Source organism: Colius striatus, chromosome 1 (assembly GCF_028858725.1).
Source record: "Colius striatus isolate bColStr4 chromosome 1, bColStr4.1.hap1, whole genome shotgun sequence".
NCBI lineage: Eukaryota > Metazoa > Chordata > Aves > Coliiformes > Coliidae > Colius > Colius striatus.
The window spans coordinates 85,323,280-85,349,231 of NC_084759.1; the positions used below are offsets into that span (position 1 = coordinate 85,323,280).

General features: G+C 35.5%; 1 protein-coding gene across 9 annotated transcripts in view; it reads right to left on the bottom strand.

Moving 5' to 3' along the window:
- Nucleotides 1-25,952, bottom strand: part of DMD (dystrophin) — a 1,219,670-nt gene that overhangs the window by 757,340 nt on the left and 436,378 nt on the right. For all 9 annotated transcript variants that reach the window (XM_061999893.1, XM_061999885.1, XM_061999868.1 and 6 more), the window contains exon 8: nucleotides 10,132-10,313. In XM_061999893.1, coding sequence (XP_061855877.1) covers nucleotides 10,132-10,313 — 182 coding nt within the window. The remainder of the gene's footprint in view (nucleotides 1-10,131; nucleotides 10,314-25,952) is intronic.

Consider the following 25,952-nt stretch of genomic DNA (forward strand, 5'->3'; position numbering starts at 1 on the left):
TTGAGCAGCAAATGACTTTGAAACTGAATTAAGAGAGGCAGAAGTGCCAAGAAAAGACTAGAAGTAGCAAAACATGGCACAGTGTAACAGAGAAAGCATTTATTTGGTGACAGTGAAAAAGTAAGAACACTGTGATTAAGAACGTGAGTAGGAATAAATGAGGTCAGAGAAATAACAGAGCTAATTTTTAAGATCACAGATGTTGAAAGGCAACAATGTGTTCTGAAAAGGAATGGATAATTATAAGTAGATTAGAGAATATTTTTAAAAAGGTAATCATACTGAAAATTGTATAATGACATAAAGAGGTTGGTGTAACACAGCATATATTGTGCAGCAAAATTAATTACTTATTCCTCATAATATTTGCAAATATAATTCAGGTGGGAAAACCCGTGCAACCATGCAGTCATTTGTTGTTATCACACTTCAACATCTTTTAGAAAGTACATAATGTTGTATAATGTCTCTTTCTTGATCCTACTGTCAAACTCAATGACTTACTCCTAGTAAACTGAGTACAGGAATACTGCATCCCCCAGTAGTTCTGTTACCTTAATTTCCGTGCATATAAAGAAATGTTGGTAGAGAAAAAAAAAAAAAAAAATGAAGAATTAATATTTTCTGTTTAAAAAACAAAACTTTTTCTAATAATTCCTGTTTTACATTGGATTGGATTTTCTTAGCTTTAAGGCCTTCACCCTATGACTAAGACAACTAATCAGTTTAATATTTTCAAATTGTACTATTAACTGAAGAAATCTTATATCCTATATAGCTCTTCCTATTGATACACAGTCTGGCATATCTTAAATCATTTTTGCTTTGAGAGACAATGTTATTTTCTATAAAAAAGTTACGGTTTACTTCTCTTTCAAACTCTTATAGCAGGGAAATGAGAAAATATTTTTAGTTGAATTTAAAAATGTGTGCCTCTTACTTCAGAAAACTGAAACTAAACAATTTGTGTTGATATGATGTACCACTACCAAAGCGTCTTTATACCATTTCCCAGGAAACTGAATGGCACACAATAACTCCACCTAAAATTCTTCAAATATTTCAGTCAGTAGCACTATTATGTGCAGCTAATCCATGCAGATGGATCTAGCGTCCTGTATGAAAAAGTCCAAATCTCACACATTACATTAGTTCATATTTACAGTTTAACTGCGTTAGGTCACTAACACTATATCATTGGGAGTCAAAGGATAAAATGTAACAAAATTGCAAAGCTTGAAAACACTTTAAAGGGTAATCCTTATACTTGAGAATCTCTTCAGTGTATTTCTGTTCTGAAATTGGAAAAAAGTATTTTGTCATTCAATTGACTGGACTTAAACTGTAGTACATTTTAAACAATTAAAGTGCTTTTTTTTTTTTTTTTAACCAAGAACAATACATATCCAGAATAGCAAAGTAATCCACTTTAAGGGTCAAAAGAAGTTAGGCCTCAATAGATTTCTTGGTATAAGTCTTAATGAATCAACATAGCAGTTGCATAATGAAAACAATAGCTATGAAACAAATTGTACAAGAAGCAGACAAGTTCATGCACTCATAATAAATGTAGGTCTTTCTAGAGAAAAACTAAAATCATCACCTGATTAAGTAATGACAGCTGGATGGCTATCAAACGATAGTAAATGGTTCTGGAAGGTGCTAATCAGTTACCACTCACAGGTAAAGACAGCAATTCATATCCCCCGAACAAAAAAAACATTCAAGAAAGCAACAGGAAGTTCCTTTCTGAGTTCTGGCAATGTACTATAAATCCAGACCTATCTCATAGTCAGACCTATCCAGACCTATCTCCTATCTTCCTTGCCTCAAGAATGGATAACCTAAATTAGTGGAATATTACTAATTTTATTTTGTTATCATCCTAAAGAAAAGTTACAAGACAAAAACCGAACAAACAAAAATCCAGAAACCACATTTTAAATTAGGCAGGTTATGCAAAGACTCAATATAGTCTTTAAGGAGGATGCTATTATACAAGAGAGAAAAATTCCAAGCTCTATTTCTCAGACAATGTAAAAAGTGAAAAGTCAAAATTAATAATTAAAATGTTACTCTCTCCTTACATGTATAACACTTCAACAATGAAGCTCATTTGTTACGTGAATAGAATATTCAATGTATTATACAAATAGCCAATAGGCTATACTGAATAGAATCACATCTCTGCACAATCTACACAGAGGCATAGTAAACACATAAAAAACATGCTACTTCTGTCATCAGTCCCATATCAGTCAATTCCTTGTTCCATCTTATGTTCCCCTTGTGTTAATGACAGTCTTCTATGTGCATCTGAAGTTGACAACCTCTGTATGTGATGTTCCTGACATAATCAGTGTAGGCATGATGGAGGTATTATTTTTAAAAAGAAAGAACATCTTCATAACTTCTTATCTGCTCTCTCTCCCCTTCTCTCTTTTCTAATTTCTTTTTTTGTTTGTTTCAGATGGACAATAATTTTTTAAATTTCTTTGTTAATACTACAGAAGCAAAGGATAAGAATGCAAAATGAAGATGAATCAATACTAGATTGGCTTTACGTATACAAAATACGAAGCACAATAAAAATATTTCAAACTTTCACAAAGAAGACATTCTGTCAGTTAAGAAAGATATATACTTCTAAGACTGAATATCAACCAGAATATAAAAGAAATGGCAACTCGAAAGCTGACACAAACAATGTACTGAACCAACACCATCATTTTGTTCAAATGAAGATGAAATGCAGTTTTAGTAGAAGCTGCGTATATTATTACTATAGCTAGGACATTAAAATCAAAAAGAGTAATAAATGATAATGATGATAGTAGAAATAAAGAAGGCAGAAAAATGTGAACCTGGAAGACTGCCTACATAAAATTTCAAACAAGAAACCTGCACATCATATTTTCACTCATCTATACTTTTTGTGGTTTAAGTTTCCTATAAACATATATGTCAATTCCTATGTTAATGGGAGCTGCACCATACAGTTAAAACATTTTCTTGAATAATGACATGTAAAATATGATCTTTATTCCTGTGTTAATCATGCTTATGAGGTAAACATACTTAATTTTAATGTACTTCTCAAATGATTTACAGAACACTTTGCAGAACTCAGTTTTTGTCAATAACTTTGATCTTTTAAAACCATGGGAAAAATTCCAATTTTTTATCATTTCAAAAAAGTACATTTGTTTGTTAAAGTTCGATATCTCTCTACATCATCCATGGTTCATAGAGACCACCTTTTCTACTCTAATGACACCAACTATCAGACAACTAAAATTTTTTTTTGCACTTTACAGTATATTTTACTCCATCAAATTATATGTACTCTTTCCTTGTTACAGGTGAACTATGTTTTAGGAAGACATACTTTCTGTAAAAGAGTGTGGATAAATTCTAAATATCATATAGTTCCATATAATGTCTACATTTTTTAAGTAGGCTTTTTTTGCTGTTTTATTGTGCTTTCAGTACTGGAATTTCTGAAGAAGGTTTGAACATCCAAAAAAGTGTTTGCTCACCCCCAACCCAAATACACTGTTATTTTTAAAGGTATTATTTCTTCCCACTTCTCCCCTTAGCTCACTATCACCACCTTAGGCTAACACACTCATATTAATAATAACACTTATAAGACTCAAGTTTCAGAAAACTTTAAATTCCTTAATCCTATTGTATATAGTGAGTCAAATGTCCTTGCTCTTTGGAACATTGAAAATCTATTAACATCATCCTTTGCACAATTGGACTTAAAGTCTGTATATGCATAACAAAACCTGTATCTGAATGGGAAAGTCTTTCCACACAAGCATGACAATAAACAGTTTCTATTTCATCAAAATCTCCAGAAGAACGAAACCAGCACTTTAATGATTTGTAGAGATAAGCAATCTGGCCTTTTCAAAGGTCATTTCTTCAGGTAAACATGCAGACCTGCCAGCTGTACAAATGTGAACTAACAATCTATGGCATTTCCTATAGACCCTGAAAAAATACAACTCTAATGCTATTGTTATAAATATAGGTGAAAAAAGTTGTTATCCTCTTTTTCACAGTGTAATTATTTGGGCAAAAGGACAATTGGGAAACAGAAGTTCCCTTGTTTCTCTATGGCAATGGGCACTTAACTTTGTTCATTCACTTTTTAAAACCCAAGTTTCCCATTTCAAACACAGAAGTTTTTGCACGAAAAATATTTTAGATTTTACCATGAAGACTACAGTATGCACCTAAGGGCACAAAAGATTTATCCACAGAAATCTTACAATTTTCTAATAGAGTAAAACATGAGGGTAACCCCTCGAAGTTACAGCTAGGCTTGAGCACAGATATTTCAAAGGCACAATGAAAGTATCTTATTTTAAAACACTCCTCTGTTCTACTTTAGCTAAATAAAATTTAATCATGATATAGCATAACAGAAGATAGGGAATTTAGTTATATTACACAAAAGTAGTGCAATTAACACTGAATAGAACTCGCTCTAACTGGAGAATACAATTTTATTGTTTTTATAATATTCATATATATATTTGACCAACACTTCAGGTAATCCTCTACAAGCTATTTTAAGTTAGTTCCTTTGACATTCTGCAGAAAATCAGGTAAAGAATGCTGAGGTGAAGGTATTGGGGTCAAGACAGCTTCTCTTGGTGATGAATGTCAACAAAGCCTTTGAGAAGGAAGAAGCTCTGGAGTAAACTTTCCTATTTCTGAGCATGTGAACAAAACATGCTGCTACTGCCACATCAGCATTGCAGTATTTCTTTGGGTTATGCTTGTTGGGTTTTTTTTCAGGTATTGTTGATAATTCTGATCTAAAGACATGAATATATGATTAACATAGGAAGTAGAAAATCTCATTTTTGCTGTAATTTTGTTAATATAAAATCTAGATAAATTAATCTGTAAGAAAAATTGGTACCTTAATTTTGAACCAAATTTTTATCATGCAACTGTAAAGTTCATCTGATAAACAGACTGATAACAAGCTGATAATAATGTTGTTTAGAATGATGCCATAATTTTATCTCTATACAAATACTTTAATTTTTTTTTAATGTGGTAAACACTCTTGTTATTTGAGAGGTTCAGAAGATAAAATAATAAAGGTAAATACTCAAGTAAATGCAGTAGTGCTGTATACAGAGTGGAAATCCATGCCTTGTACATCTTTAAAAATTAGTGAATGCCTAACCAAAGTAACAAAAAGTCTGACAGTCTCTCTGTTATTTGTCTATTTGTATTTAAATAGAACCCAGTATTCCTATAACAGATTGATACACTACAAATTTAAGAAAAAATACCAGTCTCATCTTTGACAAAATTAGCTTTAGAAAAGACAGATATCAGTCCACTCAAGAGCTCCTGTGACTGTGTAAAAGAAACGACTAAATAACAATTATTAGTGCTCATGTGCAGATGCAGATACCCTACATTTAGATACCAGGGTGAATTTCCTCCACCAGAAATGTTAGAGAAGATGCACCAACTTATTGCATTAATATCTAAGACAGTAGATAAACAGTCAATTACTTGCTTTCTTAGTCTCAGGCTAAATTCTCTTAACATCTGCAAGAAGTGAAAGACCTTTCTTAAGGGTCTGAATGGGTATGCATAATGACTTCTGGAGTTGTATAAATCCTTGTTTCTTCAATTTCAGTCCTGAGATTACGAAAAATGAACCCCAGTAAATCTATCAGTAAGTTTTTTAAATTAACATTGTCTCCTACATTTCATCCAGTTCTTCTGCATCAAATCCACTGTTTATACAAGCAATTCTGCACTATTACCTAAACTCTAGAAACCAGGAGGGAGATTCAAACTATTAATTAACCTATTATGGATTCAAAACCCAATTAAATGTTTACAGTAAATGAGTATGTGTCCTTATTTGCTTTAGCTACATTAATTTTTGACATATCACACACATTCACTATTAATAACCCTACATTCAAGAAACTTGGTGGCACAAATCAGTTTAAATTAGTGCTATAAAATGTTACATATCCTTTTTGTCATACTGTATCCCTTGAAAATGAAACTAATGTATTGCCAACCACCTATAGGTAAACTCATATGAGACTTCCTGAGCTCAGCTCTGTGGGGAACCAAGTAAGTTAGTTTGTGAGATAACCAAGCAGAATAAAAGCTTTGATCTCACTAGGTTCTTAGATAGTAGGATCCAGATCAACTAAGATAAGCAGTCAACATTTGGCATAAATGGTCAAATTTGTAAGATAACATTCAAAATCTTTGGAAAGAATTCTTGTCTAATTTATTTTTCTTCTGAGTTCCAATTGACTCATACTTGGATTACAAAATCTATTGGACCATTCTTCCAAATGTAGAACTTAAAAAAAATCACCCAATTAAACACTATGACATTTAAGATCAATGTTAGCAGCTACAAACTCTAAAGAGAAGAAAGACTTTGTGGATAGTTGCTATGTATCTTTTGTGATTATCTTGTGGAAATTATAATATTTAAGTCGTGTAAGATGAAAGTTTGCAGATGTATGAAAAGGACTCAGACATTTCAACAGAAGACCCAACCCCGCATCCCAATGATAGCATCCAAAGAAGATATCATAGAAGCTGTTAGATCACAGTAAACTCAATCTAATGAATTTTTTCTTTGGTACCTAGATGTAAATAAGAAACAATTTCCTAAACTTTACAAAATCTAAGAAATAAAATTTGACTTTGTCTTGATTTATTTAGTGCAGGTCACTAGAGAATTGGATGCTACTGAAAATCACACAGGAAGTTTAAATATCAATAATGATATTGAAAAAACACAATATAGCTGGCAGAAAGCTGAAAGGTAATTAAGAATTTAAAAGGAAATAATATTTTTCGAGTTAGTACATAGTTGGGATTATTAAGATATATAGAAAAATAGAATGGTAGGGGTTGGAAGGGACCTTTAGAGATTATGTAGTCCAACCCCCCTGCAAGTTCACCTAGATTAGGTTGCATAGGAATGTGTCCAGGAGGTCTTGAAGACCTCCAAGAAAGGAAACTCCACAACTCCTCTGGGCACCCTGTGCCACTGCACCATCACCCTCACAGTTAAATAGTTTTTTCTTATGTTTAAGTGGAACTTTTTGTGTTCCAGCTTCATCCCATTACCCCTTGTCCTGTTATTATCTACTATAGAAAAAAAGGATGTCCCAACCTCCTGACACCCACCCTTTAGATATTTGTAAATGTTAATAAGATCTCCCCTCAATCTCCTCTTCTCCCGTAGCCTTTCATCGTATGAAAGATGCTCCAGTCCCCTGATCATCTTGGTGGCCCTGCGCTGGACAATCTCCAGAAGTTCTCTGTCCTTCTTGAGCTGAGGAGCCCAGAACTGGACACAGGACTCCAGATGAGGCCTCACCAGGGCAGAGCAGAGGGGGAGATATCAGGGATATCAGCTTTAGATAGCTAGAGAAAAAAAAAAATCAACTGCTATTTCACTATATTTATTAATTTATTTTAATAGCCAAATGATGGCTGTTCTTCAAGAAATACCTGGCTAAAAGGAAAAAAATAATTATTACTGATTAAGAATTGCATATCTTGAATTGGTATATTAATTGGTACTATTTGCAATTCAATTTTACCTTAATTATAACGAGGCTGTGTCTGGTGATTTTGACATAGAATTTTTAAATGATGTTTTTCATTTGTTAAGATTTATTGTGGTTCTAGCACAATAGGACCAAGTCCTGTTAAGTCTTTGGATTTTTCCAAATTGGCCAAATGATAATATTATGGTAGCAGTTTTTGTAAAATTGTAATAGACAAACTTTCAAATTCTGGAAGAAGAGATTTGACAACTGTAATGCAAGATGAGGATTGAATAATAAAAAGGTATTTTCTTAGTACATCTTAATAACTACCTTTTGAAGAAACTACTCTGATTATTTCAACTTATATATTACAGTTAATGATGGGGGTGTTGATAAAATCCACAATCAATCACAACAGAAGTAGCTCAAAAGTAATAATCACTACAGGATTCAAGTGGAGTAAATCAATCATACCAGTTTTAAACACCTTGTTCAAAAGCTGTATTAATCACCACTGGAACACACTCAATGTTAGTGTAATGTAGGAGGGATCATGCTTATATGCACAGAATTTCTTTCCTTCAGTATTTAAAGGAAGTAATTACTCGGTAAAATATCTGTCACTTGAAGAGTAGACTCAGAAACATAGTGTTGATTTAAGGTGCAATTTTGCAATAAATTTTTAGAGGTAAGACAGGATTAAATCTCCACAAGCAAACTCATACAGTAGTGACAAATACATGCAGATCTCTTTCCCCAAAGTAATGAAAGGAAAGCAAGTTGCATTACATAATATGACCTTGGGCTGTCATATTTGTCAGAAATTATTAAAATCTAACTAGTGAAATGCTTACTTATAAGGATTGCTTGAAACAAGCTTTACTAAACTACCACAGCTATTTAAAAGTAAAAAAAAATCCCACAAAACTCTAATGTTAACATTGGCACGGTACCATTTGTGATAAAATGACAACTGTTACTATCATATAATTCAGGTCATATAAAAATATTAAATGTAATGTTTCCTTCTACAGTAACCTTTCATCACTTACTACTTTCCTTATTAGATATGATGGTTAGGCAAAGAAAAAGAAAACCAATGGTTCTTGTTTGTCTATAATCAAACCTGAGAGAAACAGCATCATTAGATACCAAATACTACTTATGTTTGCTTTGTTCTTCTTTCTTTTAAGGCAATATATATATTATTTTCAGAAATTACTTAAAGGAAGCAGTTTATAATTCTAAACCAGCAATGTTTCAATGTTATTCCCTAAAAAGCAACATAGCACCTATTGCCAGCCATGCTGAAGCACACAGTAAAAAAATAGCCACTCAACAGATGTTAAAAATCATGGAAAAAGTAGGTCATCAAGATCAGGTTTAAGAAAAATGCACACTCTTTCAATTCAACCACAAGCTTAGTAGAACAGTTTTTTGAAACAAATGACAATATTGACAGACCTGTGGAGGAACTTGCCTCCTTTTTTGGTCAGGGGACGTGACATATGCAGCTTGTGTATATGCATAACTTTTGAACCTCTGTTTAGGAGAAGGTGAAGGTCTCTGGGGTAGACTGACTGTAATCTATGAAGAAGAAATTAGATGTGGAAAGAACAAACACATGGATAGGAGCTAGTATTGTATAAGTAAAGTAAGGATTTTAAAAGTAAGTGAAGAAAAAGATGTCAGAAGGTCATCATCACTTACATTTTTCAAGGACAGTGTATGTATTCAGCAGTCAAAATTGGGATGGTATTAGGGAAAGCTCTCATTTAATCTGACATCCTTTCCAAAAGCAACAAACTGTCAGGACTCAATACCAGCAGAATACCAATTTAACTTCAAGGTTCTTTAGAGTTTACAAGCAAAGGCTGAAAACACATGATCTTGTAGTATATCTTGAGTAAAAAGGATTAATATTCATCCGCTCAATAGTCTTAAAAGAGACTGAGCAACTCAAAAGCAAGATATAGATTTGAATCAGAGAAGTATACTAGGCTAAATCTATTAAGCATTCAGCAGACATTGATGATTTCAATCAAAAACATAACAAGTATAAATGAATTCCAAGTATTACGTGAGATTTTTGAGAGGCCAACAGTGAGGTGAGAACAGATGATCTCAAAATATAAGACAGTGTACATAAAATGATGAAGAACTAAAAATCTGTCATGAATAGCGTAAAATATTAACTGCTATTCTCTTAAAAAAATGATAAAAGTTTAATGTCTGTTTTTAAATGTAAAACTTCCTCAGGTTTCTCTGTTCTTCCCTTCCACAAACAAAACACCCACTCCTATAAAAGAGAAATACAAAACACTTGTTTGCTTAACTGTTACTTTCAAAACATCCTATGCAAGGCGAAAAACAGTACGAAAGCATAGTTCATGAAGACAAGTCCATTTGACTTGCCTGTGGAAGACTTCTCTCACTATGTCTGTGGGTTTTTTGCCTTCTATTGGCTATCTAACACCAAATGATGGAGTAGAGAAGGGAAATAACCACTTCAAGAGTAGCAAGATGAAAGCGGAAAAGGGAAACAACTCACCTCTTGTGAAAAAACCTTTTCATGATGTACTTGTACGTGCTCTTCTCTAGTGACCTTTGAGTGTCGTGGCAACATCTCCACCTCTCTGATGGCTTCCATGGTGACTTGCTGGGGCAGAACTTGGAAGAGAGAAGTCACGTACATCAAGATGGACTTCTTATCTGGATAGGAAGTTGCAACGTCTGGAAGGCAAATTAACATGCTTGATTTTGGTTCCCACGTCAGACATGAGAAATATACAATCAACATCATGGAAAGTAGATAGAGTAATGAGCAATCTATTGGCCATGTGGGTTCTCTAGAGACTAATTAGAATCTCACAATCAGTTCCAAAATTACAGACTAAACTCGCATATCAATCAGAAGGAGTCAAAGTTTAAAAAGGTAACTTACATTGTTTAACCTGAATTTTCCATCTATATTTCTTAAAAATAATAATATTTCTTCAGTCAAAACGCACATAGTATACAATTTGACACTGTGATGTTTATTAAGGATCACTAGACATAGGAAAAGATGTATTTTCTTATTCTGTATAAATATTGTAGTTAAAAAAAAAAAAAAATTCATTTTCAAAGTTATGCCTTGTATATTCTCCCTTCATCAGTGGAAGCAACAATAATGTATGGAATTATATTTAAGTTTTCCAGAAAATAGGTTCATGTAAAACCTTTAATATAGCTACTTAGCTTTTATATTCTTAGTCTTATATTCTTCATGAAGTTTGTGGAACATTAAGGAACATTACAATATGAAAGGCAATAATTCTAAAAAAGCTATGGACCTTAGCAGCAAGTACAACAAATCTGTGTGAACTGAGAGAATCCTGGGTTTTACATGTGGCCATGACATAAACCAAGAGGAAAAGTCATTTATCTGACTAAATATTTCAAGTCAATAACAATTTGTAAAAATGTAAGGCATGTGGCAGCTCTTTGAAGCAGTCACTGTTGTTTGCCACTGGCGTTTACTTTCTACACTCAGTCTAGTGAATCAAGATGTAAAATATTGTTTTACAAGAAATTTATCATTAATTCCATAAGTGTGTTCTGACATGAATGCTGGCAGAAAGCCAAGAGGTATGAGTTTTTACTGTCCTAGATCAATTCTGGTTTAGCTAAGATTTCAGTTTGGGAAAAAAGTACAAAAATTCTGCCACTCTCAGTAATGCTATAGAGTGACATCTCATCCTCTCTGTCTAGAATGAAGAACACATGAGGGAAGGCACCTTATGTTAAAATCTTCAAATACACTTGGAAATCAAGAAAAGACATCCTAAGAATATCTTTTGTTTGGTTTTCTGAGCCATCTCCATAGCTCTGCTTCATATGAAAGAGAAATGAAGGTTTAGTTCTATTTAGAATTAGCTGAAAAAAATGGCACATTTCCCCCAACATCACCACTCTTATAGAACTTATGGTGTTATGGTCAGAGTATACAACCTATGTTCATTTAAAAAGAATAAAGAACACACAACTTTTCAAAACAAGTCAAACTATGATTCTTGGTCTCCACAGGCTTGACTTCTGTGATTGAATTCACTCCAGGAAGTACTTTGCTATCACCATCTTCTTGTCTTTTCATTAATATTTTAACAACATTTTGTTATACTCAGGGTCTACTAGCAATTCATATTTACAAGTATATTCACAGCCTATACAGAGTACACATTGAAAGAAAAGACATGAACACGAGCTGTGATTTTTTTAATTTGTTGTTCATTATTTTCCTTTTTCAAACGTTCAGGTGATCAAATAGACAAATACCTTACCATTTATCTACACATATACCTCGCACCATAAATAAGCTAGCATCTTGCACACAATATTCATGCCAAAAATTGTTTATTCATTCTGTCTGAAAAAGTAAAAGTACATAAGCAGCTGTCAGAATCCACTAGAAAATAGGAAAAGATATAATTATTTAATCACAACAAACAGCTAAACAACTACACTTGCAAAGTCGGAAATGTCAATCTCTCAAAACTCTTTTTGAAGGCTTTTGAATTCTCAGACCAGGAATGACTTCTACCCTTCTGTCCTAGGACTTTTCCTTCTTTTTTTTTTTTTTTTTTCCTTTGAATCTTAGTCTGGTGTGTGTCTTAACCATCTGTTAAGACTAATGGATATTTGAAGTCCTAGCAATTAAACGGTAAATAAATTTAATTCAACCATTTTCTTGCAAGGAACAAATTCCTTGGAAATGTGTGCTTTCATTTCTGGGTCAAAATATCTGTCAAGCCGAAGTACAACTTCTAAAACTCCACCTCTTGGAAAATATGGAAAATATTTAAGAAAATTAAGTCAACAATGCAGACTATGCCATTATTCATATACTGGTTTTGAGAGAAAAATTAAAACCAAACAAGGATATTATCCAGAACTTTTTTCCCCCTCCCCCCAAAATCAAAGTCTCTTCTCTAATTCAGCTCAGAAGGAATACTTCCTAAACATTTTCATCCATTTCCTTGACAACGATAATCCAGGAAAAGATTAAAAAGTATAAGTAACCATAAAAAGAAATAAGTCTACAAGGCAGAAGAGAATTTACAATAGGAAGAATTACAACATTAGCACAAACCATATTACTAACATGTTCATCAAACAAGAATTTGAAAGACTTTGGAGAACTCTGAAAACCATTCCAGATCTCTAACAAGATACAGTTACACAAAAATATTCAAAAAGTTTCCAGTACAAATTTTTTAGTGACTTCTACTGTAGATAACTTTATGCTAGTATTTTTCGAAAGAAAACCATGAATTTCTAATACTCAAACTGAAATACATCGCATCAAGCATATTGGTTTTGATATATGGGCATATTTACTAAGATTTACTAACTAGTTTTTTCTATACGGGCCTATTAAGACATGTTTCTTTAAGCATCTTCTATAGCGAAAGAAAAAAAAATCCTCTGTTGGATAAAGACCAAGGCCCTGACTTCACATATTCCTCCTGAAAAAATATTCACAGAGACTTAGAGAAATTAGTCTCTCCACAGTAGGTCTCCAGTCAAATTGAGAAAGCAAAGTGAAATAAACCAAAACACTGCTTCTCATACAAAGGCTGAAAAGCCTTTAGGATACTAAGGACACACTGTAAGAGATAGAATTTGACCATGAGTTTTAATTTCCAATAACATTCTGTTCATCTAGACATAGTTACTTAGTAACATATCTCTAAAGAGCAGTAAGAATCTCTTTTCACCCCAGAACTGTGGTTATCACAGGTTTTATTCAGGCAGTAATTTGCCTGATAAAAGTTCACTACAATTTGATTTTTATTAGCCAATATTCTTCATTTTCTGATGAACATAATTACAAGTTTGATTGCTTGTGGAGGATGGGTGACCACAATAACCTTGAAATGTTCTGAAAGCAGTTTTCTTTAGGATGCAGTGCCAAAACCAGCAAATAAATACATAAATAAAACATGAATCCACAGACAATTTTCATAAGCATTGCCGTTCACAAGTGGTTTGTTCTTGCATCCATTTGTTCTGTTAACAAGTAATTCCCTGCTAACTTTCCCAGTTACGATAGAAAGAAGCCTTTTGTGGCATGATGTTATATTTTGTACATACAACCACATACAGAGTGAAAACTGCAAGCATTATTGCAAGCACTAATTCCAATTTTCAAATACACCTCTACTGAAAATACAGTCATTACTATTTATTAATATTTTGGTTTCTCAAAGCTTTCAAAAAAATAACAGTTGCAGCAACATTTGTGCTGATTCAGCTCATTCGTTGCATCAAGCTAGTAGCAAAGTAATTTTGAAAAGAGAAAGTTTAAATGCTTTTGCCATAAGGAACATAGTATTATACGTAAAATGCTGATGTGGTCTCTTTGTATTGACGGATAAATTCTGGAACATTACCTTACAGAGTGCTGTAAAACAAGATAAGACTTGAGTCCTAAGAATATAAAGAAATCCTTTGTCCTCAAAGGAATTAAGTAAGATTTTCAGATAATAACAAAGTAGAAAACATAGAAAACTGTAACTTCTAAACTCTATACATCACCTACTACTGTTGCTTTCCATGACGACACTAATAATATAAAATACTGTGACATTACTCGCTGCTGCCCCACATGAGATTTAAACCACTGGAATAAAAAACCTAAAAAAATCATTGACCATCCTTCCATAACACAGAACTGAATTTTCAGAGATAACCTCTTTCCCCTGATAAATCGAGGCTGTTGTTTTCCTTCCTATCACAGATACTTTCAATCTTCAGGCTTATTAGTGATATCAACAAAACACGAATATCTATTAGAATTTTTGAAAACAGTCCTACTGCTATCTCCAAATATATCTGTTTAGAAAGAATTTAAAAGGTGCATGGCAGATAAGGTAAATGCAGAAGCTCTCATACGTTAAAAGTAAGACAAAGAAACAAATACATTAAGGATTAATTTCTACAATGTAAAGTCATTACAGGAGAAATTTCAATGTTTGTATTGTAACTCAGTGTGGCACCAATCTCAATTGCAATATCTAAGATGAGGGAAAAGTAGAAGCATTTAAAAATGTACAAAGACAATCCATGTTCTTTTTATGTATTTTTTATGTTTTAGTCTCAAGAATAAGGGTGAACTTTGGAAAACATGATCAAGTGCCTGAGATAATCTGTCTGACAAGGCTCACCAAAACACTTTGAATATTCTTCTATAAAACCTACATCATATGTTTTGATCACATTTTGATTCGGATTAACCTAAATCTGCAACTGAAACTGTATGAAACCATTCTACTACAAATATAATTGTTTGGCCTTAAATAGTAAGAAAAAAACAGCACAGGTAAAGAGATTTCAAAACATTACCCCCAAAAGTAAGGAAAGGAAAAAGGGGAAGAAATCTTAAATTGGCAGTTTGTACTCAAAATACATATTTTTGGTCACTTACTAACAAGACTATTTGCAGACACTAAACTATGACAGAATCATGAGGCTTATCTTACATTTGCTGCCACTGGTAATGTCTTAATTTCCTGATTCTGAAAACATAAGACTAATATGTTTGTTCTTATTTGAACACCAAGAAATAAGGTGAAATATCAGGAAAAGACTATAAACTGTTTTTTATAAATATGTAAAAATCTTTGCCCCAAGCTAGCACCTGGTCCTAAAAGGATGTTGTCCTGAAATTAATGTTTAGATTAAAACTAGACTAATGGTAGTGATAACAGCAGGAACAAAAAAAAAAAGAGGTAATGGTTTTCTGACACTCACTAATGGCAGTAAGACCTCAAGGCAGGTCTCTCAAAGGTCAGCTAGTAGCTGCAGCACCTGCTCTGCAATTATTGACCATTTTTTGATTTTTTTTTTAAACTTACAATTATTTTTAGCCCCGTTTTAGTAAACCATTGGGTAGATTACATGATAAATACAATAATCTTTCCAAGTAGTCTCAAAGAACAGCAATGAACTTGCAAACAGGCAAAAATGGAATAATTTATGATATGCTGCATAATTGTAAATATTGATGTCAGGAAAATTAAACAGATAATTCTTAAAGAGCAGACAATTGCTGTCCTTTTCCTAATATTAATTCCTTAGTGCGCTTTCCAACTGAGGGGAAAACAATTAATCAGAAATCTATGTGTCTACCATCTCTTAGGGAGAAGACAGTTAAAAATCTAAATAGGAAGGCTGTACCATGCAATTTAGTGTATTCCCTTCCTCCTGTGAAGTCCTTAGTACAAAGGTAAATAACTCAGCCTGCAACATTGTACACGTTTGTTTGGGTCTGTTTTGTTTTTTTTAAAGCAAAACTAAATGGCTCCACTTCTTCCTAGTTTCATAGAAAAACAATCAAAATAGAATCATAAAATTATTTCAGCTGGAAGACTTTTAAGATCATCAACTCCAATCTTTGTCCTAGCCTTATCAACCACTAAAATGCAACATCCATCAGTGTCTTAAATATCTCCAGGGATGGTGACTCCACCACCTCCCTGGGCAGCCGTTCCAATGCCTGACAACCCTTTCAGTGAAGAAATATCCAGACTGAACCTCATCTGGCGTGACTTGAGGCCATTTCCTCTTGTTCTATTGCTTGTTACTAGGGAAAATAGACTGATCCCTAGTCTTACTACAACTTCCTTTCAGGTAATTGTAGAGAGTAATAAAGTCTCCCGAGTCTTTTCTCGAGGCTCAACAGTCCCAGATCCCTCAGCTGTTCCTCACAGGAGATGTGCTCCAAATCCTTTACTAGCTTGGTAGCCCACCTCTGTATCTTCTCCAGCACCTCAATGTCCTTGTTGTAGAGAAGGGCCCAAACCTGGACACAGTATTTGAGGTGTGGCCTTACCAAAACCAAGCACAGGGGAATGATCACTTCCCTCCTCCTGCTGACAACACTGTTCCTGATACAGGCTGAGAGCCCTTTCGCCTTCTTGGTCACCTGGGCACACTACTAGTTCACATTCAGCTACTGTCAACCAACACTCCCAGGTCCCTCTCTGCCTGGCAGCTTTCCAGCCACTACTTCCCCAAGCCAGTAGCGCTGCTGGGGGTTGTTGTGGCCCAAGTGCAGGACTCAGCACCTGACCTTACTGCAACTCGTGGAACTGGCCTTGGCCCAGCCATCCAGCCTATCTAGATCTCTCTGTAAAGCCTCCCTACCCTCAAGTAGATTGACACTTCCACCCAGCTTGGTGTCATCTGCAAACTTACTAAGGGTGCACTCTATCCCCTCATCAAGATTGTTAATAAAGATGTTAAACAGGAGTGGTCCCAGTATTGAGCCCTGGGGTCATCATTCATGACCAGCTGCCAACTGGATTTAACTCCATTGACCACAACTCTTTGGACCCAGCCATCTAATCAGTTTTTCTCTTAGGATAATAGCTGTCCATCCATGCCAAGAACAGCCAATTTCTCTAAGAGAACACTATGGGAAAGTGTGTCAAATGCCTTACTAAAGTCAAGGTAGAAAACATTCACAGCCTTTCCTTCATCCAACAAGAGGGTCACCCTCTCAGAGAAGGAGATCAGGTTTGTTAAAGAGGACCTGCCCTTCATAAACCCATGCTGACTGGGCCTGATCACATGGTTGTCCTGCATGTGCTGCATAATAGAACTTAAGACAATTTGCTCCATCAGCTTCCCAGGCACAGAAGGCAAACTGACAGGCCTGTAATTTCCCAGATCATCCTTCCATCCCTTCTTACATATGGGTGTTATATTGGCTGATTCCTGGGACCACTCTAGTCAGTCAGGACTGCTATAAATGATGGACAGTGGCTTGGCAAGCACCCCTGCCAGTTCCTTCAGCACTCTAGGATGTACCCCATCCTGCCCCATAGACTTGTGCACATCAGTGCGGAGCTGCAGGTCACTGACCATCTCCTCCTGAATTGTGGGGGAGACATTTTGCTCCTCGCTTCTGTCTGTTGGCTTGAGAGATTGACTTCCCCCAGTGGAAATGCTGCTATTACTAAAGACTGAGGCAAAGAAGGCATGAAGCACTTCAGCTTTATCTTTGTTTCTTATTACCAAATTTCCTTCTGGATCTAATAGATGACAGAGGCTCTCCCTGATCTTTCTTTTATTGTTAATGTATTTATAGAAACTTTTCTTATTACTCTTAGCTTCTAAAGCCAGTTTGACTTTTAGTTGGGCTTTTTACCTTCTAATTATCTCCCTACATAACCTAACAATTTTCCTGTACTCATTGTGAGTAGTGTGCCCCTTCTTGCAGAGGCCATGAACTTGCTTTGTTTCCCTGATTTTAAGCAAAATCTCCCTATTCAGCCAGGCTGGTGGTCTTTGCCTCTGGCTTGTCTTACAGCATGTGGGGATGGCCTGTTCCTGGGCCTTTAAGGTTTCCTTTTTAAAAAGTATTCTGCCTTCCTGGATTCCTATGCCCTTCAAAACTGACTCCCAAAGGATTTTATCAAGTAACCCAGCAGGTCTGCCCTTCGAAAGTCCAAAGTGTCAGTTTTGCTGCCCCACCTCCTCACATCCCTATGAACAGAGAACAATTTCACGGTCACTGCTCCCCAGGCAGCCTCTAACTGCCACATCCTTCACAAGAACTATCTTCACAAACAAGGTCCAGCAGGGTGCCCTCCCTGGTTGGTTCACTTACAGCCATGTGAGGAAGTTATCCTCTACATATTCCAGGAACTTCCTGGTTTGTTCCCTCCCTCTCTGCTGTTTTGAGTTTTCTCTCAAGTGCTTATAGAATGTTTTGTCTACTTCCCTGATTCGGAGTTCTATAGCAGACTCCCACAGCAATATCAGCCTTGCCCCTTAACCTTACCCAAACACTCTCAACCCCATCATCACTACACTCAAATTCTGAACATTCATAACAGTCCCTAACATACAGGGCCATCCCATTACCTCTCTTTCCCTGTCTATCCCTCCTGAAAAGTTTGAACCCACTGATTGTGGCACTCTAGTTGTGTGAGGTATCCCACCACATTTCTGTGATAACCACTATGTCATAGTTTCCACATTGTATCATGGCTTCAACCTTCTCCTGTTTGTTGCTCATACTCTGTGCACTGGTATAGATGCACTTCAGATGAGCTTATGATCCCAGCATCCTTTTGTGAGTGAAGGCCATTTCCTACCAGATGCTTCTCAGTTATTTCTCTGACTTCTAAATCATCAACAGCCCTTGCCTCTTCATTTCTTATTATATGTCTATCCCTTGTATCCACTGAGAAGGCAGAGTCTTGACTAGTACACCATCCTACAAGCCCTGGAATGCTTCCCTTGGGCTTATTTGTAGCAGGCCCAGTTATATCCCCTTCCCCCTTCAAAAGTAGTTTAAAGCTCTGTCAAATGAGCACTGTTAACTTCTGCCCCCGGATCCTTTTTCCCTTCTGAGATAGGTGCATACCATTTGCTGTTAGCAAGTCAGTTGTCTTATATATCCACCCATGATCAAAAATCCCAAATCCCTGTTGATAACACCAGTCCTTGAGCCATGAATTCATCTGATGGCACTCCCTGTTAATTCCCTCATTTATCCCGGCCAGAGGAGGGATCAGCCTGTGCCTCCTGATCCCTTAAGCAGCTGCCCCAAGGTCCTAAACTTCCTCTTAATTGTTTTTGGGCTTCTGGTAGCCACTTCATCACTATCCACCTGAAATACCAAGCACAGATAATAACCTGAAGGCTTCACCAGGGTGAGAAGTAAGAGCAACATGTCTTTAACATATATTCCAGGGAGACTGCAAATTTCTGTATGAAGTGGGTCCAAACAGCATACTGGGCCCTCTGTCCCATTCAGGAGAAAGTAACCCAAAACAATGATGTGTCTAATTTTCTACTTGGAGTCAGTTTTGATGCTTGGTCTGGAGTGACTTGGTCTTGGTGCCACATCACCATGGCTACTTCCTGTGAGGGAGTGACACTATTGGAATTAGCCTGTTATTAGGAAAGAGGAACCAGTTATTACCAACTAAACTTACCTCTTGTGTGGCACACCTCCTTTCTCTGTTTTCATTCTATTCTCAGGGATCTCAACACAGCCAGACCTACCCGCATGACTGACCTACCAAACTGCCACAGCACACCTACAGGCCTCACTCCACCCTCCCCACACTGGGGCTCGACCTTATTACTGCGCCTCTGGGGCATTTCAGTATCCTGCGGTGCCTGCGGCTCTGCCCGAGCCTGGACCGACCGCCTCTCTCACTAGCACCAACGGGACTCCCTCCACTTGCCACAAGGCTCCTGGCTTCGGGAAACGTTCCTGGGGATGGACTCGCTCTGATGGCTGCTCTCAGCAACTACAATTTTAAAATATTCTTTGCAATAGGATTGAGCAAAAGTCACAATTTTTGGAAGGCTGTGCAGTTGCCTATATGAATAAGCATGGTGATGACAGTGTATTGTTTTGTAGGGGAAAAAAAAAAAGCATTTTACAAAACACATTGATAGCAAGAGGCATAAAATAGATACAGGTAATTAAAGTGAGAGTGAAAATCTGAAGAGTCCAGTGGTGACCTATAGTCAGAACAGTGCCAGAGATAGTGCACTGTTCTTTTGCTTCTTTTCTGCATATACAAATACCCGTTCACCCAAAATGAATACAAAATTCCCAGAAGACAATGCTGATATATTTTTTCAATGAATTTTTCCTTAAGAAACTAAATGTTTTAAACCATATGGCTAAGATCTATTGAATGTCTTCAAAATGCTGACCACAGATATCTTTTGTAGGCTGTGTTGAGTGAGGTCACAACAGCAGCATGAAGAAAGTCTTTGCAGAAGATGAACACGTTTGTGTTTGCCTTTTAGAATTACTAAGACAGGAAAGCATTTGTGGGATTCAAGTGCATCTGGTATTCCAACATTCAGTGGCAGAGAATACCTTAAATGTTTCTGAGTATCTGCTCTGATTTGTTGCATGAATGTGAAGGAGTCTTGAACCAATATGCAAGCACTGTCCTGGCTGAGTGAACTTAACACTATCTCTGGTTTTGCAATCTGCAAAATCAGACTTAACATTTATGCTGAACACTAAAGGTGATCCTTATTTCTCTCCCTTTCTTTATACTGGTAAACATTTATTCAATAATACTACAACCTTTGCACCCTAAGCTGTATCTAACATAAGCACTTTCTTAGCAGCAGAGATAAAAATTAAGTCAAAATGGCAAGGAAATAAAATACTGGTTTGAAAAAGTTGGCATGCATATGTTAACATTTTTACCATGTGTTGTATATTAATATTTTTGTCAATGAGTGAGCATGACTCTCATCCATTAGCTGAACTAACAAATAAAAGACAGAAATTGATTTTCTCACTACATGGTTAAACATTGTTGAAAGCTGTAGTTCAATTATTTAAAACCCTCAAATGCAGTGAGGCATGGTGGCAGAGAGGAAGGAGAAAACTAAAATACACCCTACCATCAAAGGTCTACTGAAGAGCTCTGAAAATAAAAATCAAGAGAGTTGTGTTGACTGATATCTAAAGTCAGGAATAGTGTACAAAAATGCTAACATAAGTAGGAATCCAAACAGTAATTTTGCTAAGAATATTTCAGATACCAGGAAATGGGCCAATATTTGAGGAAGCAAATGGGCCAATGTTTCAAAATATTGTGCTTTCCCCAAGTTTCTTTTATAAATATTTATCCTAGAAAGGTTTTTACTTATACATTTCTCTCCTGTCTATCCCTGTTAAAGGTATATTTAATTCAGCATTGGAATATGGCAACAAAAAGACTGAAAAGTCCTCCTACTATCAAGTTTTATAACAGATTGTAGATATTCTCCAATACTTAGCCAGTCTTACATTTACCTCCCACTATGGCTTGTTTACCTACTGCAAAGTTACATCCACAGTATATGCTTTGTTGATTCTCTGATTGAAAGAATTGTGAAACACAATGGAAGAACTTTCTAAAATATAATGGAAGAGCCAAGTCAGTATTAGCCACTTCCAAAAGTCAGCATAATCAGCGAGCAAAAGCACATCAATGCCAATTCATTTAAATAGACAACTTGAATATATGAATTAACATTCTTTATTAATTACAGTTCTTATTAATTGATTAGACTGATTAAGAGTATTTATCTAGTATTTATGCTAGCCAAAAAATATAAAAATTAGAGATTGAACTATAGTTACTAAAGATTTTCTAAGTTCTTATGGAGATAAATTCCTAATTTTTATTTTACTGTAAAGTCTCTCAAAAAAAATTTTATATAAGGTAAACAGAAAAGTACAATAGAAATTTAGACAACTCTAAACAGAAAATAGTGTTATGCCTATTGGATGGGTGGTAAAGTGAAAGATGATCAGAGGACTGGAACAACTTTGTTACGAGGAAAGGCTGCAAGACTTGGGGCTGTTTAGCCTGGAGAAGAGAAGACTGAAGGGGAACCTCATCATCACTTGTAAGTACTTAAAAGGTGGATGTCAAGAGGATGAGGTGACACTGTCTTCTTTAGTGTCCAGTGACAGGACTAGAGATAATGGACATAAACTGAAACACAAAAAGTTCTACTGAAACAGAAGGAAAAACTTTTTTACTCTAAGAGTAAGGTATCACTGGCATAGGCTGCCCAGAGAATTTGTGGTCTCCTCTTGAGGTTTTAAAAATCCACCTGGACACATTCCTGTGTGACCTGATTAAGGTAAACCTACTTTAGCAGGGAGTTGGACTGGGTGATCTCTAGAGAACCCTTCAAATCCCCTCCATTCCGTGATTCGGTGATACCACATTTAAAAAGAGAAAGTAACAGTTCTTCAAGTGCAGTCAGAAGACACTGGAAAACAATATTCTTCTGAGATATTAGGTGTAAGATGAGATAAAATTAGAAGTATCTCATCTTTTACCAGTATGTTTCCCCAAAATGAAATGATTCTTCACAGTTTGGATTAAATAATGAAATTGAGATCATAGTCTCAAAGTTACAAAGTCATTCAGAGTCTGCATTCAGTTTCAACCTGTATTTGTAAATTATTTTGGAAAGACATTGTAATAGCATTTGTTACATTCCTAGTTTTATTAGCATATAAAAAAAATAAAGAATGTTTTGCTATTTCTATCTGAGTTCTGAGGATTGTTTTCCACCTCTGTACAATTACATAAAGATATCTTAGTAAAAAAATCCAAAATGTATTGTGTGCAACAGTGCCTTCAATGACATTTTCCAATTTCACTAATTTAGGCCAGAGTATTGTTTACAAATACAATGCATACATTAAAAAACAACAAAACAAAACTTATTTTCACAGAGTATGAATGTTTGGTTAATAAAAAAAAAAATCAGACACAACATCATTACAAAAGATTAGTCACCTTTGGTAAGTATTAAAGTTTAGTTACTTTATGGGCTATCTAACATGAAAAAAAGCACACTATTGGGAACTAATCTGTACAAATTGATTTAACGTCAGTTAAAAGAACAGTTTCTGTCTCCTCTGGCTATACATCGTAGGTTTTCTCACCAAACGTGTTGTTTCTGCATCTAAATGAAGACCAGTTACCTAGTTAATATTGGCTTTTATATGCATGACACACAAAGTTTACTGAAATGACAAATGAAGTCTTAAAAAAATTAACTGCAGCAAATGCAAAAAGGCTAACTTTACTTTAAAAGTATATATTTTACAAATAACAATATATCCTGAAAAAGATGAAACCCAAGAGATTCTACTTTAAAATGCTAAAAAAATAAGAATAATTTCTTGTCAATGCAATAGGGGCAGGATTTCTAGTGTTTTAAAGATTATTTCACTAGGAATCAGCAAATATATTAACCCACTAATCTTTTTTCTTGAGGCTGATCATGAGGAAAGTAAATCTAAAATATGTCATGCCAACAGTTTCTCAAAAGGTAAGTTTTGATCAAATGGCTATTTACTGTATGTATTGCTTCCCCCAGCAAGTTATTTTAACGTAACTGTTACGTAATTTAAGAAAAAAATTAAATGTAACTATCAGAGGGAAGAGAACTGTTCATGGTGGGCAGTCAGAACATCTCAAGCCCATATTCCAAGACATTTAATATTATTTTTAGTTGGAAAGATCTGCTCATGTTTTGCATAAAAGTAAGCTTCCGTATGTATTACTGATATGTTGTCATCAAGATTGTCTGAAAAAATACATTTTGTAAATGTAAATTTTATCACCAGCAGATCCTGAATTAGGGTGATGCTGAGTCTATTAGACCACATACTGGGATGCTGTTCTGCTTGTGGCACAGTAAGTTCTACTCTCCTATTCTCTCTTCACTTCATTATCAAGTTGTTAAATATATTCAGAAGAGATACTAGTGAATATAACTCCTAGCAACAACTCCTGAGACTGTGACATGGTAATCTATTCTGAGGTGAACTATTACAGATTTTAGTCTAATCTCTTCTCTTCCTGTCCGCATCATTATTTTCTTATTGAAAAGATGTATATATTGAAAAGTAGTATATTTCTACTTTAGTGTCGGGTACATTTTCTGTGGGCTACCTTACCATGTGCTTTTTGTCTTTAAGGTATTTCAAAGAAAAAAAAAAAGGCAAAAAAAATATTGCTTTAAACAGTCTCTGCCAAACTTGTTAGCAAACAGAACATCTGTTATCTGGAGAAGAAGGTGTAGGAAGGAGAAAATACAGCTATAATTGCTTCAACAGAATCTATAAAGGTTCAGAATGGAGAATCCTCCTTGACTGTATGCCAATGAAACATATGTGAAGTGTCAAGAGCATTTCAGGATGCAAATGAATTCTGGAGTGATAATATGAATAAACATGAGAAGAGGTTTTGAAAAACTCCAAATAAATGCAATTTTATATGTGGCTAGTGTTAGAGAAGTAGTGAAATAAAGCAAGGACAAAGTAAAATATCTTGTAACACATATTTTGAAGTCTGAGAAATGAACATTTTTTTTTGGTCTCTGTTTAAATCAGCAGCAGAAGGTGTCTTGTCTAGCCAGTTTAAACCTCAGCCTAACTGATTAAGCATACGTGACACTGACAAGCGTGGAGTAGCGTGTGAGATCCTAGTGAAAATGCTCAGTGGAATCAAGCTGGGCTTGAGGACATCCTTCAAGATTGCGTGAAGATGATAGTCTAAATAAAGCATAGCTTCTTTTAAGGCCTAAGTGTTGTATGTCTAGGAATGTCCAGCAAATACAGACATCACACACAAGGTCAGTTGCAGGCAAAACTGAAACCTGTATCTCATGTGTGTCTAATGTTGTAGCATGGTGGCTACTACAGCAAATATATATGCTACTTGGTACAACAGTATCTCCTGAAAATATCACATACTTCTGGGCATTCAAGAAGTCAGAGAGATCATAGCCTTAAAATGCAAGCCATTTTTTTCCCGCCAGCTATGAATTTTAAAAGGTAAACCAGATCCCTCTTTGAAAACCACAAAATTAATTTTATTGCACAAAGCATTAAGATTTGATCTCAAAATCTATGTTCTGATCAGACCTGTTCAAGAATGATGAACCAGAAGTGGATCAGAAAAGAGTTAATTAGGAGACAGTGTGGAGAAGAATGAAGTCTAATCAAACAAAGGCTGATAGCAGGTATCAGTGTTCTTCATAAACACATCAGAGGGTAGAAACAATTAGAGAAAAAAAGCATAAAGCTTAAGGACAATGATAGCACAAAATCAAACTAGAATAAAATAAAACTGAAGAAATACAGTATAGAAATGCAGAAAGCTCTTGTGAGATCATATCTGGAATAGTGTCCAGTTCTGGGCCCCTCAGTTCAAGAACGACAGGGAAGCTGCTGGAGAGTTCAGCGCAGGGTTACCAATCTGATGAAGGGAGTAGAGCATCTCCCTTATGATGTAAGGAGTTGGGGTTCTTCAGCTTGGAGAAGAGGAGGCTGAGGGGTGATCTCAATGTTTATAAATATGTCAAGGGCAAGTGTCAGGAGCCAGGCTATTCTCAATGATGTCCAATGACAGGACAAGGGGCAGTGGGTACAAGCTAGAACATAAGAGGTTTCAAAGAAATAGAAGGAAAGTTTCTTCACTGTGAGGGTGACAGAGCACTGGAAAAGGCTGCCCAGATGGGCTGTGGAGTCTCCTTCTCTAGAGACATTCAAGACCCACCTGGATGAGTTCCTGTGTGACCTACTCTAGATGATCCTGCTCTGCAAGGGGGTTGGACTAGATCTTTCAAAACTGCTGCAAGTTTGGAGCACTGATCATCTCTTCAGTTGCTTAGGAAGGTTCCATATAACCAGTGGGCAACAGCATAATAAACAGAGGTAGCCAAAAAGAGTCACAGCAATTTCCAGACTTCTTCAGAGGAACTTGAGGGTAATAAAAAAAATTAGTGAATAATAAATTCCCTCTTATATGAATAATC